At 35.4% G+C, this 17,466-nt stretch overlaps 2 protein-coding genes across 3 annotated transcripts in view; one reads left to right on the plus strand and one right to left on the minus strand.

Moving 5' to 3' along the window:
• Positions 1 to 360: 360 nt before the first annotated feature.
• gabra5 (gamma-aminobutyric acid type A receptor subunit alpha5) overlaps positions 361 to 17,466 on the minus strand; it is a 50,200-nt gene continuing 33,094 nt past the window's right edge. The window contains exons 7-10 of the mRNA XM_052140709.1: positions 14,596 to 14,739; positions 11,037 to 11,189; positions 8,517 to 8,728; positions 361 to 2,299 (exon numbers count right to left, since the gene is read on the minus strand). Coding sequence (XP_051996669.1) covers positions 2,006 to 2,299; positions 8,517 to 8,728; positions 11,037 to 11,189; positions 14,596 to 14,739 — 803 coding nt within the window. The 3' untranslated portion in view covers positions 361 to 2,005. The remainder of the gene's footprint in view (positions 2,300 to 8,516; positions 8,729 to 11,036; positions 11,190 to 14,595; positions 14,740 to 17,466) is intronic.
• The window catches only part of gabrb3 (gamma-aminobutyric acid type A receptor subunit beta3), a 112,394-nt gene continuing 107,352 nt past the window's right edge, over positions 12,425 to 17,466 (plus strand). For both annotated transcript variants that reach the window (XM_052140704.1, XM_052140707.1), the window contains exon 1: positions 12,425 to 12,885. In XM_052140704.1, the coding sequence (XP_051996664.1) occupies positions 12,791 to 12,885 (95 nt within the window). In that variant the 5' untranslated portion in view covers positions 12,425 to 12,790. The remainder of the gene's footprint in view (positions 12,886 to 17,466) is intronic.

Here is a 17,466-nt window from a genome sequence, read left to right on the forward strand (position 1 = left end):
CAGTTACAGTGGCTTCTGCAGCAACTGTTCCATTAGGAAAATATCATGCTAAGCTTCATGCACACAGTCTTACTGCCATGGGCCTGTGAACCCAATAAACACAAAAACCTCTCATGCCACATGGTTCAGCGTTAACCAAAGCAAACGATTGGTATACCATTTCTGAAGTAAATAAAGTTCTGCCCAGGCAATTTAATGCTGTATAAGCATTTGATAACAATGGAAATCTTGATTCTTTTTCCTTTAACTGAGCATGAACATTTCCTCCCAGGGTGTAAATTAGACTGGTTTCCACTGTCACTAAAATGGTTATGACCCTAGCGCAGAGTAATCAGAACTTAGTCAAGAAACATATCAGGCATGAATTTATTACTTAAAACATACATGTATGCTTTGAGGAACAGCTGTACATTTCTGGAATAATCCATTGTAGTAAAAGGGCACATTACTCACTCTCATGCTTCTTTCAAATATCTCAGTTTCAGTTAGTTTGCTTGAAATTCTGTCTCTTGCAGGCCTGAGTACAGCACAAATGAGCAAGGCTTATGGCTCTTGTAGTTTGCCTCTTAATGACCTACACAGCATCCATGGGGTTATATAGTTCTTTATGCCATCTCACTTTCATGTAACAAGTTCAGAATAGAATAATTACAGGATAACAACAGAGCATTTTTGAGTTGCTCTTTTGCAATTATAAGGTCACTGTTCTTTTCTATGAACACTATGAACATATATATATATATATATCTTTCTCTCTTGACATTTTTAGTATCGAATAATGGTGCATTTATTTTAACCATGTGCATTTATTCTATGCGTAAGTTTTTCTTTCATATTGTTTTTCAGACCTTTTAAACCTGATATTTTTACTTTGAAAAATTCCCTTATGTTTCTGCAAGGTGTCAAAATTTAAGGCTTTTGCTCTTCTCATTTTGATCCAGGTAATCAAAAACCACAGACCAAAACACAGCACAGAGAAAAGTAAGAAAGTGTGTTGCCTAAACAGCATGAAAATCCATGTGTTAAAATGATTAACTGTAAAGAAACACAATATTCTATCAAAGCCTATATTTGACAAGACAGTCTGCGTTTTCACCACCAGCGAGCTAGCTCACATTCATGTTGCTTTGACTGCACATTAGAATAGCGTAGCAGAACCATTTTCAGCTCTTTCTTGCTAATGTTAAGCTGCATCTACATTAAAGCAAAGCATCCACAAGCTATATACAAATTATTTGAAAGTCTTAGCTGCAACCTGACCTTGTTCACTTTGCAGAATAAAGTGTGAAAAGCTGCCTATAGGGTGCACAACGCTATTTAGCTAGTTCAAAAAAGCCCAGAAAAAACTGCAAATGAAAGAAAAATCAAACTTGTCTTATAAAGAAGTAATTGCAGGACATTCCAGTGGACACAATATGAAGTTTTCCTCTGAAGGCAACAGATTTAGCATAGCTATCTGTGTACCTAAAAAAACCCTACTGATGGAAAGCTACAAAACTTAGTTCATTCATATAAAGCAAGGGTTTCATTATAAGCAATTACTGATTATAATACAGTAGAAAAACTGTGTTTTTGCATAGCATTTGGCCTTGCTGTACTTTTTTTGATTCGGTGATACATGTTGATGCCAAATGCATTCTTTTTTGCACAGGTCCTTTGGAAACTTTTTCATTAATGAAATGGCAGCCTGTGTGGAGCTCATGTCATTGTAAGATGAATGCGATAAGTAACCAAAGAAATCCTTGTATAGAGGAATATAAAGTAGAAAGTCAAGGCATGTTTGGCAACAATATTTCCAAAGAGCTTGGAATCAATCATGCAATTTATGATTTCAGAATGGAAATTCGACAGATGTTCTCCCTTCATAAAGTAGTGATGTGAGAGGTGCAGTAAATAAGTGTTTGGCATTGTTTTTGCTGGGCCAGTTTGTCATTTAATATTGAAGTGATGAAGAAAAAGAGGATGCAAAGGGATCTGCGTTGTGGGGACAACCATTTAATTTGGGCTAAACAGCTCCTTTAATCACTGGTTCCCTGTTGAGGTATGTGGCCCAGTAAACCAGGTTGAAAGTCCCAAAAAGGACAGGGAACACTATCCGGGACATCTTGTCAATTTTGCTGACACTGTTGTAGGTCTTTTTGGGATCCATTGCAGGCTTGATCTCAGCACTCTTTAACTGAACAGCAGAGCTGTTGGAGATGGTGGAGATACCTGCATCCTTTGTGATGTTAGGGGTGAAGTTCACTCCAGATGAACAGGCATTGTTTGGCTTCTTGGAGAGTGCCAATGGGTCTTTTTTCTGTATTTGAGAAAAGTGAGAAGATATTGTTATATTTAGGAGTTTTTCTATGAGACTTTCATTGTAAGATTGAAGCTGTTAACTAGCTGCTATGAGAAATCCCAGAAAAGGAATCAGTTTGAAGGTCGGAACCTTCTAATTAAAGGTGAAATACAGTCCATGTTAAAAGAGATCTAGCTCTGAATGTTAAACAAATGTCTCTGCTGGACTTGAAGAAAAGATTAATTAATGAAGAGACAGAACAATTATGGAGCAGTTGAGAGTTCAGTTCAAAATGGCTTGTCAACAGAGTGGATTGAACTTGATTCACTCAAGAGAATGTTCAAGTCAATGTTATTATCATTAATGGAAACTAAATTAAAACATTTTCAAGACTCTACAAAATAATTTATGTTTTGGATACACAGTAGGCTTACATTATAAAAATATTACAATTAGTCAAATATTATACATATTTATATTATATATATATATATATATATATATATATATATATATATATATATATATATATATAAAATATAAAAATAAAAAAATATTGGCACCCTTGGTAAATATGAGCAAAGAAGGTTGTGAAAAAAAAATCTGCATCGTTTATCCTTTTGATCTATCAGTCAAAAAATTCACAAAAATCTAACATTTAATTGAAGAAAAACAATTGAAAGAGGGGAAATATATCATTATTAAATTAAAATTTTTCTCTAAAACATGTTGGCCACGATTACTGGCACCCCTAGAAATTATTATGAGTAAAATATATATGAAGTATATTCCCATTCATATTTGACATTATTTAATGCAACTGGGTGACTAGGAACATGAAATTGTTCAGCCATGACTTCCTGTTTTAAAGGGGTATAAATATGAGGTAACACACAGGCCAAATTCCCTTAATCATCAATCACAGTGGTTTAGACTTAATAATATAGTTCTGATGTTTGTTGATTGTTGAGCTTCACAAAATGGGTAGTGACTAAAAGAAAATTGCCAAAGCATTACAAATACCCATTTCCACCATCAGGGAAATAAGTAACATGTTCCAATCAATTGGAGATGTTAAGAATTGGCCTGGAAAAGGACGTATCTATATTGTCTCCAAGCACAGTGAGGAGGATGGTTCAAGTAGCCAAAGAATCTGCAAGGATCACAGCTGGAGAATTGCAGAAATTTGTTGGGTCTTGGGGTCAGAAAGTCTAATAAAAAATATCAGACATCACCTACATCACTACAAGTTGTTTGGGAGGGTTTCAAGAAAAAAGCCTCTGCTCTCATCCAACAACAAACTCAAGCATCTTCAGTTTGCCAGACACTACTGGAACTTCAAATGCGACTGGGTTCTATGGTCAGATGAAACAAAACAAAACAAAAAACACTTTTTGGCAGCAAACACCAGAGATGGGGTTGGCTCACACAGAGATGATGAAGTACCCAATGCCCACGGTTAAATGTGGTGCTGGATCTTTAATGTTGTGGGGCTGTTTTTCTGCCAGAGGTCCTAGGCATCTTGTTTGGATACATGGCATCACAGACTCTGTGTATGAGTCTGGGTATCAAATACCAACAGATAGAAAATCTAAACCTGGCTGCCTCTGCCAGAATGTTTACAATGGGCCGTGGTTGGATCTTCCAGCAGGACAATGATCCAAAACAAACATCAAAATCAGCACAAAAATGGTTCACTGACCACAAAATCAAGGTTCTGCCATGGCCATCCCAGTCCCCTGATCTGAACCACATAGAAAACCTGTTGAGTGAACTAAAGAGGATCCATCAACATGGTCCTCTGAATTGGAAGGATTTGGAGAGATTCTGTATGGAGGAATGGTCTCAGATCCCTTGCCATGTGTACTCCAACCTCATTAGATGTTATAGTAGAAGACTCAGATCTGAAATCTTGGCAAAGGGAGGTTGCAAAAGGTATTGAATAAAAGGGTGCCAATAATTATGGCCAATGCTTTTTGGAGGAAAATATTTATTTCATAATTATATATTTCCTCTATTTTAATTGTTTTACTTCAAATGTTAGATTTTTGTCATTTTTTTTAGATGAAAGATCAAAAGGATAAACAATAAAAAAAAAATTTCACAGCCTTCTTTGATCATATTTACCAAGGGTGGCAATATTTTTGGCCACAACTGTATATATTAGGGCTGTCAATCGAATCAAATTTGTAATCAAATTAATTACATTATGTCCCGATTAATTAATCGCATTTAATCGCATATACAAATATTTGCTGAGAAAGCCCCTCATATAACAATAATTCAGTATATAATGATGAAATAATTATACATAGTTATCTTTAAATATAAAATTTTTAAATATATATATATATATATATTCAGATAAATAAAATGCATTACATTCTTGTGTCAGAATAGTTAATCATTGATAAGACGATACAAAAAGTGGCTTTAGAATACAATGTATTGTTTGTACTATATTATTACCCAAATCATTGTCATACAGTTCACAGCAATCCATTTCGAAAGTGAATTTCTCAATCAGTTCGAGAATTATTATGAGGACTTGTTTAAGAACCCCTCAATTTCAACAAGCGTCAGACATGCTTGTGCAGCGTCTCGGGTGCGTTGCATCATAAACATACAATTTTTAGGTCACTGTGTCAAGTTTAATATAGTTTAATACTTAGAACACATCTTGAGATCCCTTAGTTCAAATTTGCGCTACATCAAATGTTTTGAACGCAAGAACGTGACACATGTTTGTGTTCTGTGTCTGCTGGATGGTTGTTTTTTACAAAAAAAAAGATGGTTGTTTTCTTCACTGCATAAACTGCGCGTTGCCACACAGCAGAAATTTTAATTTCTGCCCTCTGGAGTAAACAGGTGGTACTACAAGCTTGCATTTCTTAGGAATCTTCCTTATTACAATCCGGGGTCATTGCGATTAATTGCGTGAATTTTTTTAACGTGTTATTTTTAATAAAATTATATATATATATATTATAAAAATACTATTAACTTTGGCAACCCTAAAATTCAAATCTTAAAAACTATAATACTATAATTAAAAACTATAATAACCCTGGTGCAAGATGCATAGCAACATTTTGTAAAATTTCATACATTTGTAATCGCAATTATGCATCTTCTGTTTCTGTTCTAGAAAAATACCTTCAGTGAGACAATAAGAAAATACCACAAATAGTCTGATACATTAGACTGAAGGGAAAATAAGAAGTGGTTACAGCTCTAAATAAAAATACTGCTATCCTGCAAAGGTGCTTATACTGTATATGCCAATGCTTTAAGAGGTCAGTCACAGATGGGCAGAGATGTAGTGTGGCACAGTGCCTGGTCAAAGGAGTGGGGGACAAAAGCTTTGAGCATCAAGACATATTGATCATGCTCTAATTCTAGCCACCCAGTCATTCTTCACTTTATCTTTGCTTAACTAGTATGCAGCTTGTGCAAAGAATAAACTTAAATTGATAGTTCACCAAAAATGCAAACCAAGGGAAATATTTAATATTTTTATATGAAAATATGGGGGGGGGGGGCAGTTTGATGAAAGTCATATGTATTTTGAAAAACATGTGGGTGAGTAAATGATGACAAAATTATAATTTGGTGATTGGGTGAACTGGCTTGTGGACTGAATCCTCTGAAGAAGAGGGGGAGTATGGTAGTGTTTGATAAAAAAAAGTGAGGGTGGCATTTAAAGTCGCCATGAAACAGAAGTTGTGACCGACTTTATTACTGTATTGTGATGTATTTCCGAGTGAAACAGCTTTTCGAACAAGAATAAAAGTAAGGCAGGGACTTGGTTTACTTTAGGACAAGGCTGGAGCCATTGTGCAAATACAGATGAATGTAAAAACAAGCCAGTAGAAGCTAATTTGTCCACGTTTTGGATCACAATACACTAAGCATACAGAATAAAGAACACTTACTCAAGCGGTATATCCAAGAAACCTCCGTCAGCATAAAAATAGAAATAAACTCCAGCGAGTTTCCATTCGCCCAGCTTTGGCATCAGCATGTCATATTTATAAGTCATCATTCCTATGCCTTATTCCGTACAAAGACAATTGCCCTCAACTGTGAGAACTTCAGAATGCAGAAAGGTGATTACGGTAAGTCAAAACTCATTTTAAGCGATATCATAAAATCTGTTTGGAATTGACCCTACAGCATTGATTATGCTCCTTTGGAAGTACCTTGCAAAAGTGCGAAGGCAGGATTATCAAGTTTGAACACAGCCATAAGCTAGTTGGAAGGAGTGTTCTTGTTCTGGAATGCATTTGATTGGACAAAGTTTCTCATGCCATTTGTGTCTTCATGACTGTGCCTCGGTCTGTCAAGCCGGAAGATAGAGACTGCTGATTTTAAAAGCTTATATCTTCTGAAAATGAATTTTGTCAGTGATGCGTGTGGGTCTTTTCTTTATTTTATATTTTTTGCTTATTTATATTATGCTTGAAATCAACTATAATCAGAAGCTATGCAATCATATTCATATTTTCACATTTATGTACTCAGTTTTATATTAATTTATATCATCGCTGTATAGCTATCATTATATTCATGCTTGATGCCTTATGTATCTAATGTTCCTGTGAGAACTAAATGCATCCTCTAATATATGAGTTTGTTACTCTTTTGACCTGTCGTTACGCTTTTGACCTCATGTGGCTTCAGAGCTAGAACGAGAGAGCATAGTGTATGACTGTTATTGTTCTAAGAATTGTGCAGACATAGTACAGATATAGACCTAGTACACAACAGGATATGTTTTGAGACACTTGTCCTCATATCTCGCTGAGATAGGTAAATTTACAAGTCGTTTGCATAAATAAATATACGAGTGGGGCTATAGTCTATCTTTCCACTCAAACTGCAATTTTCACACTTCTATAAGTCATAACTGCCTGACCTGACACTTAGGGTTATTACATGATTGTGCAGAACTTTCTGTAACTTAAAAGGAAATGCTTGCTGGAACAGTCTCAAGAGGGTATAGAGGACCTTTGCGAATATCTGGGTGTCAGATGAACACCTCAGCTCTCTAGCTCTTCACATCTGATCTCCAAATTTGAAGCCTCATCTCTATATATTAATTTACTTACTTAGTTCATTAGACTAAGACAAGATTTTGTGTTGTTGGGTTTATTCCAGGATTTATTCCTTGGATATATCCTTAAAATATATCTACTTAATATTTATAATCAAACATTTATTTTCTGTATTATCGCATTTATTCTCAGTATTCATTATTTCATTTTTTATTAATTTAGTAATTTTTACAAATTAAAGTTGTTGTTCTTCTACAATCTGATTTATTGAAGTCATTTCCATCCGCAGATTGATAACTTTAAATGGAATAAATATAGAATAAAAGCAGCAAAACATTCATTCTGATTTCATGGCAACTTTAAGGAAGCTGAGCTGGAGGTCAAATCTGACCTTCAGAGGTTCAACTGTAGAGCCTTTACTAACACACTCAATATGGTGATATGTGCACTGGCTGCTCTTTGAAATCTTTTTGTCCACAGTGAATGAAAAATTACCACCTGGGTGAAAATGGATCTTGCATATGGAGATGTGAAAACCTGGCATTTACATGTGCATAAAGCAAGCAGCTCTCAGAAATCTCAGTGAAGTGGCTGGTCTAAGGGTCATTCTGTGTAAAGGCTAATTATTCATTCTGCAGAATTTCGAAATGTGACATCTATCAGCCAGTAAAACAATTGTGGCACATCTAATAAAGCTGTAGACATTTGAGTAAGTGTCACCATCTGAAATGTTGTACCGAGCACTCTTAAGCTCTTTTGGTGCCTCTTAACAATTATTTAGAAAATGTGTATTATATAACCATTGTAAGAGAAGAAATGTATTGTCACCCTCATGTCAAACGGAACTCTGTTGTTAAGTTGTGCAACTGCACTGCTCAAAAATGGCTTTCTGAGTTTCTGAGTAAAAATGCAATAATAAATAAAGGGTAAAAGGCAAGTAAATGAATAAATGAATGAATGAATGAAATGTTTACAAAAACTATTTGTATTGTTTTGCATTCCATATTTGTTTTATGTATTACTTTTTCAAGAGTACTAAAAGAAAGAATCATTAATATAAGCTTTCAGAGGAACTACAACCAGAATTGTTAAATTCCTTATAATTTCCATTTCTAGAGTTGTACATCACATATGCACAAATACTCGACACACACACACACACACACACATTCACTTACTTTGGGCTGCTGGGCTTCCAAGGCCTTCTTTCCATCCCATGCCCAGCTGCGTTTTGTAAAGTAGTTGACGGTAGCAAACTCAATGAGTGCTGAGAACACAAAGGCATAGCAAACTGCGATGAACCAGTCCATGGCAGTGGCATATGCCACTTTGGGTAAAGAGTTGCGGGCGCTGATGCTGAGCGTAGTCATGGTCAACACTGTGGTCACACCTGAGGGAGAAAATCAGACACATAGATGTTAATATTAATATTAACATTAAAAGAGGTTGAGACTGCAGCTGGTGAGCAGGATTTTCAAAATGAAATATCAGTGTTTTCACACCAAAGCTATTAAATGGTTTCAGAAGACTTTGGAATAAAGAACATGAGTCATATAGACTACATTTATGATGTTTTTATGGTGCTTTTTCATTCTTTTTGGAGTTTGACAGCACCTGCTCTCCATCTACTCTCACTGTATGGAGGAGACTAGCTTTAAAGAATTATTCAAAAATTATTCTTTTATGTTCCATTGAAGAAAGAAAGTCATGAGGGTTTGTAATGGCAGGAGGGAGAGTACATTATGACAATACTTTTAGCCTTCTTAACAAAATAACTTCTCAAAATATTATAGGCAATAGATTATAATAAATAATATACAGGCACATAATCAGTATAGATTCTTTCAAAATATAATCATTCAAAAAAGCAAAATCACAGTACTTGATTCAATTTATTTCAGGAGGAGTAAAATAGGCTTTGTGCAACTACCAGGGAGCAGTACAATTTTGCCTTGCACAAAATAAAATGGCATAATTCTTTCAAAAAATTTTAAATACTGTGCATTAATAAAATATTGGCTTATAAACCATATATTTTCTAAACAACAAAACAAAGCAAACCAGCTAGAATTACAGACATAATGATTGTTTTAATTCCCAGAAATACTATCTAATCTATCAAAGGAGAAAACACAAAAATTAACAATGAATGACCAAACACGACATCAATAAATGTCAAATAAGATTTTGCTTCTTAATATTCAACATGCCCTTAGAAAAACAGTATAGTTAATAATAATTTACTGTATGCATAGTCAAAGGACAGTAGACTACTAGGAAATATCCTGAAAGAGTGGAAGTGTGCAGATCCTGTCAGAGGGAGCTCTGCAGATTTTCAGACATAAAGAGGTATAATATTTCAGTCCCTTAGGCATATAGGGCTCTGGGATTTCCCAGCCTCAGGCTGTGCAAATAAAACATCTTCACATGTGCAATATCAGCAAGCCGGTCTTTAGTGAGTCTCCATTCATGTAAATGTCTATATACAGTATGTGTACAGTATATGTACAGTATATGTATATTTTTTGTGCACGCAAAATTTCAGAGTATTATTTTTGTTGGATCCTTGTGATGTAGCCCAGTCACAAAGATGTTCTTGTTTGCGTGGATGCTCCTTGTGGACTGTCTGTTCGCTTCGCTGATTATTGCCAAGATAAAATGCAAGGCCTTGCAACTGAATGGGAATGATGGTGTGAATTCAAAAACAGCCATTTGAGTGGATTAGCTTTTTATTCCCTCTGATTGCATCAGTCAATTCTGATTTCCATTGCATCAGTCAATTCTGATTTTTCAGCAAAACATGAATTAATGGGCTAAAGGAATGACAGCTAAGAATCTGTACATACTAGGTGAAAAGGAAATGCAGCCATTTAAAAGACGCGCTGCATACTTAACAGTCAGGCTGCCTAAGTGTCCATTGACATAAATGTAAGAGTCCATCTCCATCCATCAACTGTTTTTCTTAGTAAAATGCACTAAATGTGCTAAATGGACATCTTTGACTGTGGCGCTGTGTCACACTGTTTTTGCAGGAGCACTGCGATTTTTAGATGCTTTGTCAAGTTAAACAGAACTTGTTGAATTAATTGCTCTGTGTCTAGCTTTATTTAGTGCAAGAACATGTTTGGTCTGAATGACCAGAAATTCGAGAGTAAATATCTGATACTACTGGAGTAGAGATGTCAACAGCACTAGCACTTCAAATCAACAGGCAACAAAATGCAACAATAAATGTTTTCACTCAATGAACTAGTGCCACACTGACAAGTGCGCACACTCTCTGTGTTTACATCAGTGTCTCCTCCAAAAACGCCCTCCCGAGAACGTCGACATGAAAATACCACAACTGCCCTCCCCTTTATGGGGGCTTAAGCCCAGGTAAGCCCATGTGTTCATTTGACCCTGGTGAAAACCCTTCTAAGGGTGAGCACTGTATAATTAATTTTTGGCAACATTTTACAATATTGTTCAATTGGCTAAAATTGGTTGACAACATTACTGTAGTTAACATGAACTAACACTGAACAATTGTATTTTTATTAACTAACATTAACAAAAATTATTAAATGCTGTAAAAATATATTGTTAATTGTTCATGTTAACTAATGTTGTACCTGTACATGTGTTGTACATGTGAACCTTATTGTAAAGTGTTAGCGAATTTGTAAGGCATTTTATTTGTTGAAGAAGACACTAACCGAAGACCGTCCTGGCAGGGACAGATTCACGGTTCAGCCAGAAAGAGACTTGGGACAGGATAACAGTCATAAAGCAGGGCATGTATGTCTGAATCACAAAGTAACCAATCTTCCTCTTCAGGTAGAAATGGGCCATCATGACTGTGTATTGACCTGCAGGGGAACAGTAAACCAGAAGAACAAAGATGAGAGAAAGGAACTGGAAAAATATGTAAGAGGGAATGCTGAAGAAAGAAAGGGACTAAGAGAGGGATAGAGTGTAATTAAAATCTAGGGTGGATAAGCAAACCATCTGAGAGGTTTATAGAGAAAATGAAAGAGGGGGGGGAGAGAGAGAGAGGTGGATAGAAACATCAAAATAGAAAATAGAAACGTGAAACAGTAATATGTGTTCAGAACAAATGATAAGGGATGTTGTTGCGTAGCTGATACTTAACATATCTATGGACTTCAACAATAAGATTTTATCTTAAAATGTATATGAATGTTTAAGGAAAAGTGTCTGGGCTCCTGTGACTACTCATCATTTCATATTTAACTTTTTGCCTTAACTGGTTCATTTAAAATGTTCCTGCAGTGCAACAAATTAATTTTAAAGTACAAATATTCTATGTAGACTCAATTAATATGAGGTCATAAAACTACATACATTATACATACTATATATATATATATATATATATATATATATATATATATATATATATATATATATATATATATTTGCAATTTGTTGTTTAAAATAGTTTTAAACTTAGGAGTATAGCATGTTACACCACAACACACTGACTTCCTGGTTGTGGTCTCAATAGCATCAAATAGTGAAGTAACTGTAATGTCTACAGAAGAAAAAGATACTTTGATGGTATTTCACTATATCAGTCCAACTATAATACACTAGAGGAAATACTGTATAATTTGAGTATTTAAAATGTTTTATATAATGTAATATAAATATATATAATTGTAGGTCACCATTATGGAATAGACTGAATAAACTAACTAAGACTAACAGTTATGGTCTGTTTAAGAGCTGTCAAAAGTGCTTAACAAAGTGTGTTGGAACATGGTGAGGATAATCATTGTCACAGTGAAAAAACATCATATTTCCTATTAACCAAGCAAAGATTGAATTTGAAGCTTTTTTTTTAAAAAAAAATCCTTTCTAGCCACAGTCTGGTAAACTATAGAAAATCCACTGATGACTGCTGCTTTCTCCTGGCAAAATCGGATTTTTGTGTCCCACTAATCCCTTGTCACAATCTGCATCCTGCAGGCTTCTCTCTCTCTCTCTCTCTCTCTCTCTCTCTCTCTCTCTCGCTCTCTCTTGCTCTCTCTCTTCTGTCTCTCACTCTTTTAATAGTTCCATCCATTCTGTCAGGCCAGGCCATCCTTGTTCAGGATGTACTCTTTCTGAGCTCACAGGGAGAGAGTGAGTGAACAAAAAAGAGGGGGAAAAACAGAGGGAAAACCACAAAATCTAGTCAGGATCCGAGTGTACAGGTCTAGTGGATCAAATGAAGATGACAACAAGCTGTTGAGCCTTGGAACTCTAGTGAAACTTTGAGCATTGTGCTTCTTGAAGGCACTGGGGGCAAAGATGTCCTCGACAAGAGGGGCTCACAACATCCCCTTTTTCTCAATCTCCCATTTATTCCAATGACCGGGAGGAGAGCACAACTGGCAGTGGCCCATTTCAGATATTCTGCCTTGGGTATGCCCTACGGGGTTGGACTCTTTTGAGAGCTGCAAACATGCGACTCTGGTGGATTTTACTGCTAAGCTTTTGGAGTGTTTATGGAGAACTGCCATTCATAGCAGAGAACAACGCAGCCATGTTGGTCAATTGGTAAGTGTTCTACTTTTATATATTTCAATTTGAAACTGTTGGCAAGGGCAGTTTCTACTGTATTTTCTGGATGGGTTTTCTTATTAATAAAAGGTGACAAGTTATCTGGATGTCTTTACAGTGTTGGGCAAGCAATTGAATGTTGACATTTTCCCTGTTTGGCAAACTGCATTTTCTTTCTTCCTTGTTCTTCTCTGTTACATTTTCTAAATTGAGCTAATGACCCTGTACTTATGATATGAAGCCCTGGTAGAGCTATTTTTGACTTTGTAAAGAGGTTTGCACCTTAGATTAGCAGTTGTAATGACCAGCTGACCTTTGTACTTAATGCAAGTCAGGCTGGGTAAAAAAGGAAGGGGTGGGGCACCTGAGCCAGCTAACTTGTATGTGCAGTGGCTATAGACAAAATCAGTTTCCTGTAAATTAGTGAGAAAGCAAGATGGCTCAGCAGGGTTTTAAAAGGTGATGTGGTCAACTATCGTTGGTGGTATTTGCCTAGATCATGTAACATCAGAACATCATTGTGATCATCGGAATAAAATGCTGTCTATTTGAATATGACTGGATGCCACATCAGCACAGCTATCCATATTTGTACATCCATCCACCAAGGCCGAACAAGGGAAACCCCCACCCCCCACATACATCCTGTAATGATTACAAAGCTAGAGGCAGCAATGATAAGAGTGTTTTACCAGTCCTCTTTACATAACCGAATTAGGCAGATGCCACCTAGCCCCCATCTCCACTACCCAGCTCCCATGTGTCTCTTGCTGGCTTCAGCCAGTGGTAGCTAACAGACGTCACATGGTAAAAGCACAACCGATGGGGAGCCACGAGGATTAACCCTCCAGACCCAATGGCTCAGGATAGGGATAAGTGTTGTTTTTACCCTCCCTCTCTCTGTATCATTCTTTCGTCTTCATCTCTTCCTCTCTCTAGCCCTAGAGACAGCTGGCCATGAGTGGGAGGTATAATCAAATCCTCATCACTCATTTGCCATCCAGATTGATTTGAAAAAGCTACAATCACAGAAGGGCTATCACATTATTTAAGGGAGAGGATTTCAAAAAACAACAAGCACCATATAGGGGAATGAAACTAAAATGGTGTAATACAACAAGAATCTTGTTCCTGAAGATAATACATGAGACTCAACAAGTAAGAAGTCACACTGAAGACACTCTTCAGGATATCTGAATGTCATTGCATTAGATAAAAAATATCAAAATCAGCAAAAACAAGCTGTTAATTTCAGCTTTAAGTTTACCTTTTAGAACCATTTACTTGTATCCAATAGTCCAAGGGTGATTTCAGTTCCCCTAAATGCTTTGTTAATCATATTAACTATGGACATGTTTAACAACCAAAAAGTGGCCTAACACTTGCCTAAATTTTGAACACTATTTTAATTGATTTATCATTTGAAACCGAATTGTTTTTTTTAAATGCTTGGTCTGATATTTTGTAATAAAATGTGCATGCAAACATTTTTGGTGGGACATAGGTGTCCAAATACGTTTTGGGGGCAAATATACAAGATAATATAGCATATTATGTAAAACTAATGTTGAGGATTAGTTCAACCACATTGGTGTCATTGGAATCATTTGGTGTCATTACAAGTGAACTGTGAAATTGATTGAGAGATCTTACACTGATTGATTGTAATGACTGACATTTGGGATTGGGTTAGACAAAGTGGTTTACCTCTACTTGTATTGATGTCTTCTGTACCAGCCGTCTGGCCAATCAGATGGTACTGGTTGAGGCGTGACCCCTCCTCTGCCACAACCACAGACTTGGCTGGGCCTTGAGTCCACTTATACACCACTTCAGAGATAGGGTAGGCATCTGTAAGAGTACACAGAAGATCACACTTTATAATAGCCACTATGTTAGATTATGGAGTGATAATGACTTATTAACCAGACATATGAGTGACAAGAGGATTTCTATAAATTGAATGTAATCTGTTTAGCCAAACCTTTGTTTAAGGTTGCACAAGGGTTCCTTGCTCTTGATTGTACAGTTATTGTCAGTTAATCGCATTGCGCTTAGTATGCAGGCAAACTTGCATTTCTCAGATTAAGGGTGTAAAGTGTGTCTAGACCTGTCAATCATGGAGAAATATCTGCTTTCTTTATGAACAGGGTGCATGCTTGTCTGACTCTGCCAGGTTTTTTGCGGGGTTAATAAATTCAATCATCCGCAACTGTGTTGCTTAATAAGATCAGGGTGAAAAAAAAGGTTTTCACAGACACCTGTATCATACCTGAAGACAACAAGATGGGACATTTCAACAAAAGTGATGTGTCCTAAACAGATTCTAAACTTTTGCATATGTAAATAATTGGGTGTAACCTATTGTTTGATTTTTACAAAATTGCACCTTTATTTATTTATTTTTATGACAAATTTTAGTCATATAGGGAACATATAGCGGACAAAAAGATTCAATACAACACAAAATTAAATCTTAACTGGATGATCATATCACATGAAATACCAGCAGTTTTACAATGACATTTATATATTTTTTTAATGCCATCTTCTCTCAATAGTGACACCTAATCTTGAAGCAAAACATTAATCCTGGCACTCTCATGCCGGATGTCTCCAGCGCAATTAAGATTGACTCTGGCCATCTAGACTGTGGGATTATTTTTCCAACAGTACAAACACACGCACACACACACGCACACCAAATTCCTGCAAACTAATTCGCAGATCACAAATTCTCAGTTTCACCACGCCCACTCCACTACTCTTCTTTTTCAGTTTTCTTCAACCTCTCAGTAAATCATGGCAAACACATGCTTATTTCCAGCTGTTGCTCTGAATCAGTAAATTGTCCTTTTAGAAAACAGCAGAGAAGTAGTTATGGTGAAAGCTTTCACCTACAAGGTATACCTTGAAAGATAATGTTACTCTAATTGGCCCTATAAAAATAATTGTAATAACATAATGTATTATATAAGGTACATTATAGGCAGCCAGCTTCTGAGCTACCTTCTCTGAATAAGCAGTCCACTTGAGGACAGGTCACCTGTTAAGATTCAATATGGCACCACCCAAACGAGATTGCAGCACTAATACTGAGCTCTTGAAGTGAGAGAACATTTAAGTGGTTTTTGCAAAATGCTGGCAAAGCCTATAAGTCTCTATTATAAACTACACTACTTTAATGACCTATTAACATGACATACAACACATTTGTGGGTCAGATGGATGTTAGTTTATCATTAATCATAAATTAATTACATTAATGCTTGAAATAATAACAAAAGTGTACATAATTACTGTAGATTTTTACATACTATTCTTATTTTGCATGCAACTAAACATGCAGTTTAAGCAGCACAGCTCAATGCAGTTTATCCTTAACCATATTTTTGTTTCTTCTGGTTTTACAAGTTAAGGCATCAAGCATAAGGCGAGTTAAATTATTAATGTGTTATTTTTGTTAAATTGTTAAGGCGAGTTAAATTAATGAATTTTTTCAGTAAAGGCAATACAATTTGGATAGATCTTTATTTTAATTGGCAAGAAATCTTTTTCGAATAACATTGTTACAATGAGGACAGATTCTAAGCTATGGCAACTTGCCATTTTATGTACTCAATTAAGGAAATCAAGAGTTATTTTCATTAAGCACTAATATATATATATTTATATATATTATTTTCACTAAGCACTAATATATATATATATTTATATATATTATTTTCATTAAGCACTAATATATATATATATATATATATATATATATATATATATATATATATATATATATATATATATATATATATATATATATATATATATATTAGTGCTTAATGAAAATAACTCTTGATCTGACATAATCAATTTATTTCAAAGTTCTCAACCATTACACAAATCAAGTACTGTATCTCTAAACTGTTATCAAAGTTGTATTTTATGTTGATTCCTTTTCTGACACAGAAAGGCCAATTTTTTAAGATAAGAGCACTTTTTTTGCTGTGTTCTTTGAGGTGATAATTTCCTAGTTAACTGTCTTCACTGTTGTACATTTATGTTATAAACTATTGCAAATTGTCCATAACATTTTAGACTTTCTATGAAGGAAACCTGAACAGATAAGACAACCTCTTCATTTTTAGATAATAACTCAGCTGAAATTCTTTACTGTTTTGGAGGGGTAGATATCAGAACTATATAAATTCTCCCAAGGTAGGTGTCTGGGGAACTTCAACATAAGGAGGTGAGTGACTAAATCTAATGAAGCTGAATAGTGTGACGACAGTATTGGTGCTAAATATGGCTGGCGATTGTAAGTAATTGGATTGAATTTAGTGGATATCACCTGATCCTAATAATACTCTGCCCTCGTACAAGTTCAAAATGGAAAACCCTATATTTTGTCTCAGAGAATTGTAGATAAAGCCATACAAAGTTTTCAATTAAGAAGAAAATTGTAAAAATTAAATAAAACCGAATGAAAAAGATAATGGTCAATGTCTAGATGATGAGAAAAACAATTAGCATATCCATATTGTACTAAGAATGTGAAGGACATGCTATTCTTATTTTTGGTTG

This window comes from Xyrauchen texanus, chromosome 13, assembly GCF_025860055.1.
Source record: "Xyrauchen texanus isolate HMW12.3.18 chromosome 13, RBS_HiC_50CHRs, whole genome shotgun sequence".
In the NCBI taxonomy this organism is placed as follows: Eukaryota; Metazoa; Chordata; class Actinopteri; order Cypriniformes; family Catostomidae; genus Xyrauchen; species Xyrauchen texanus.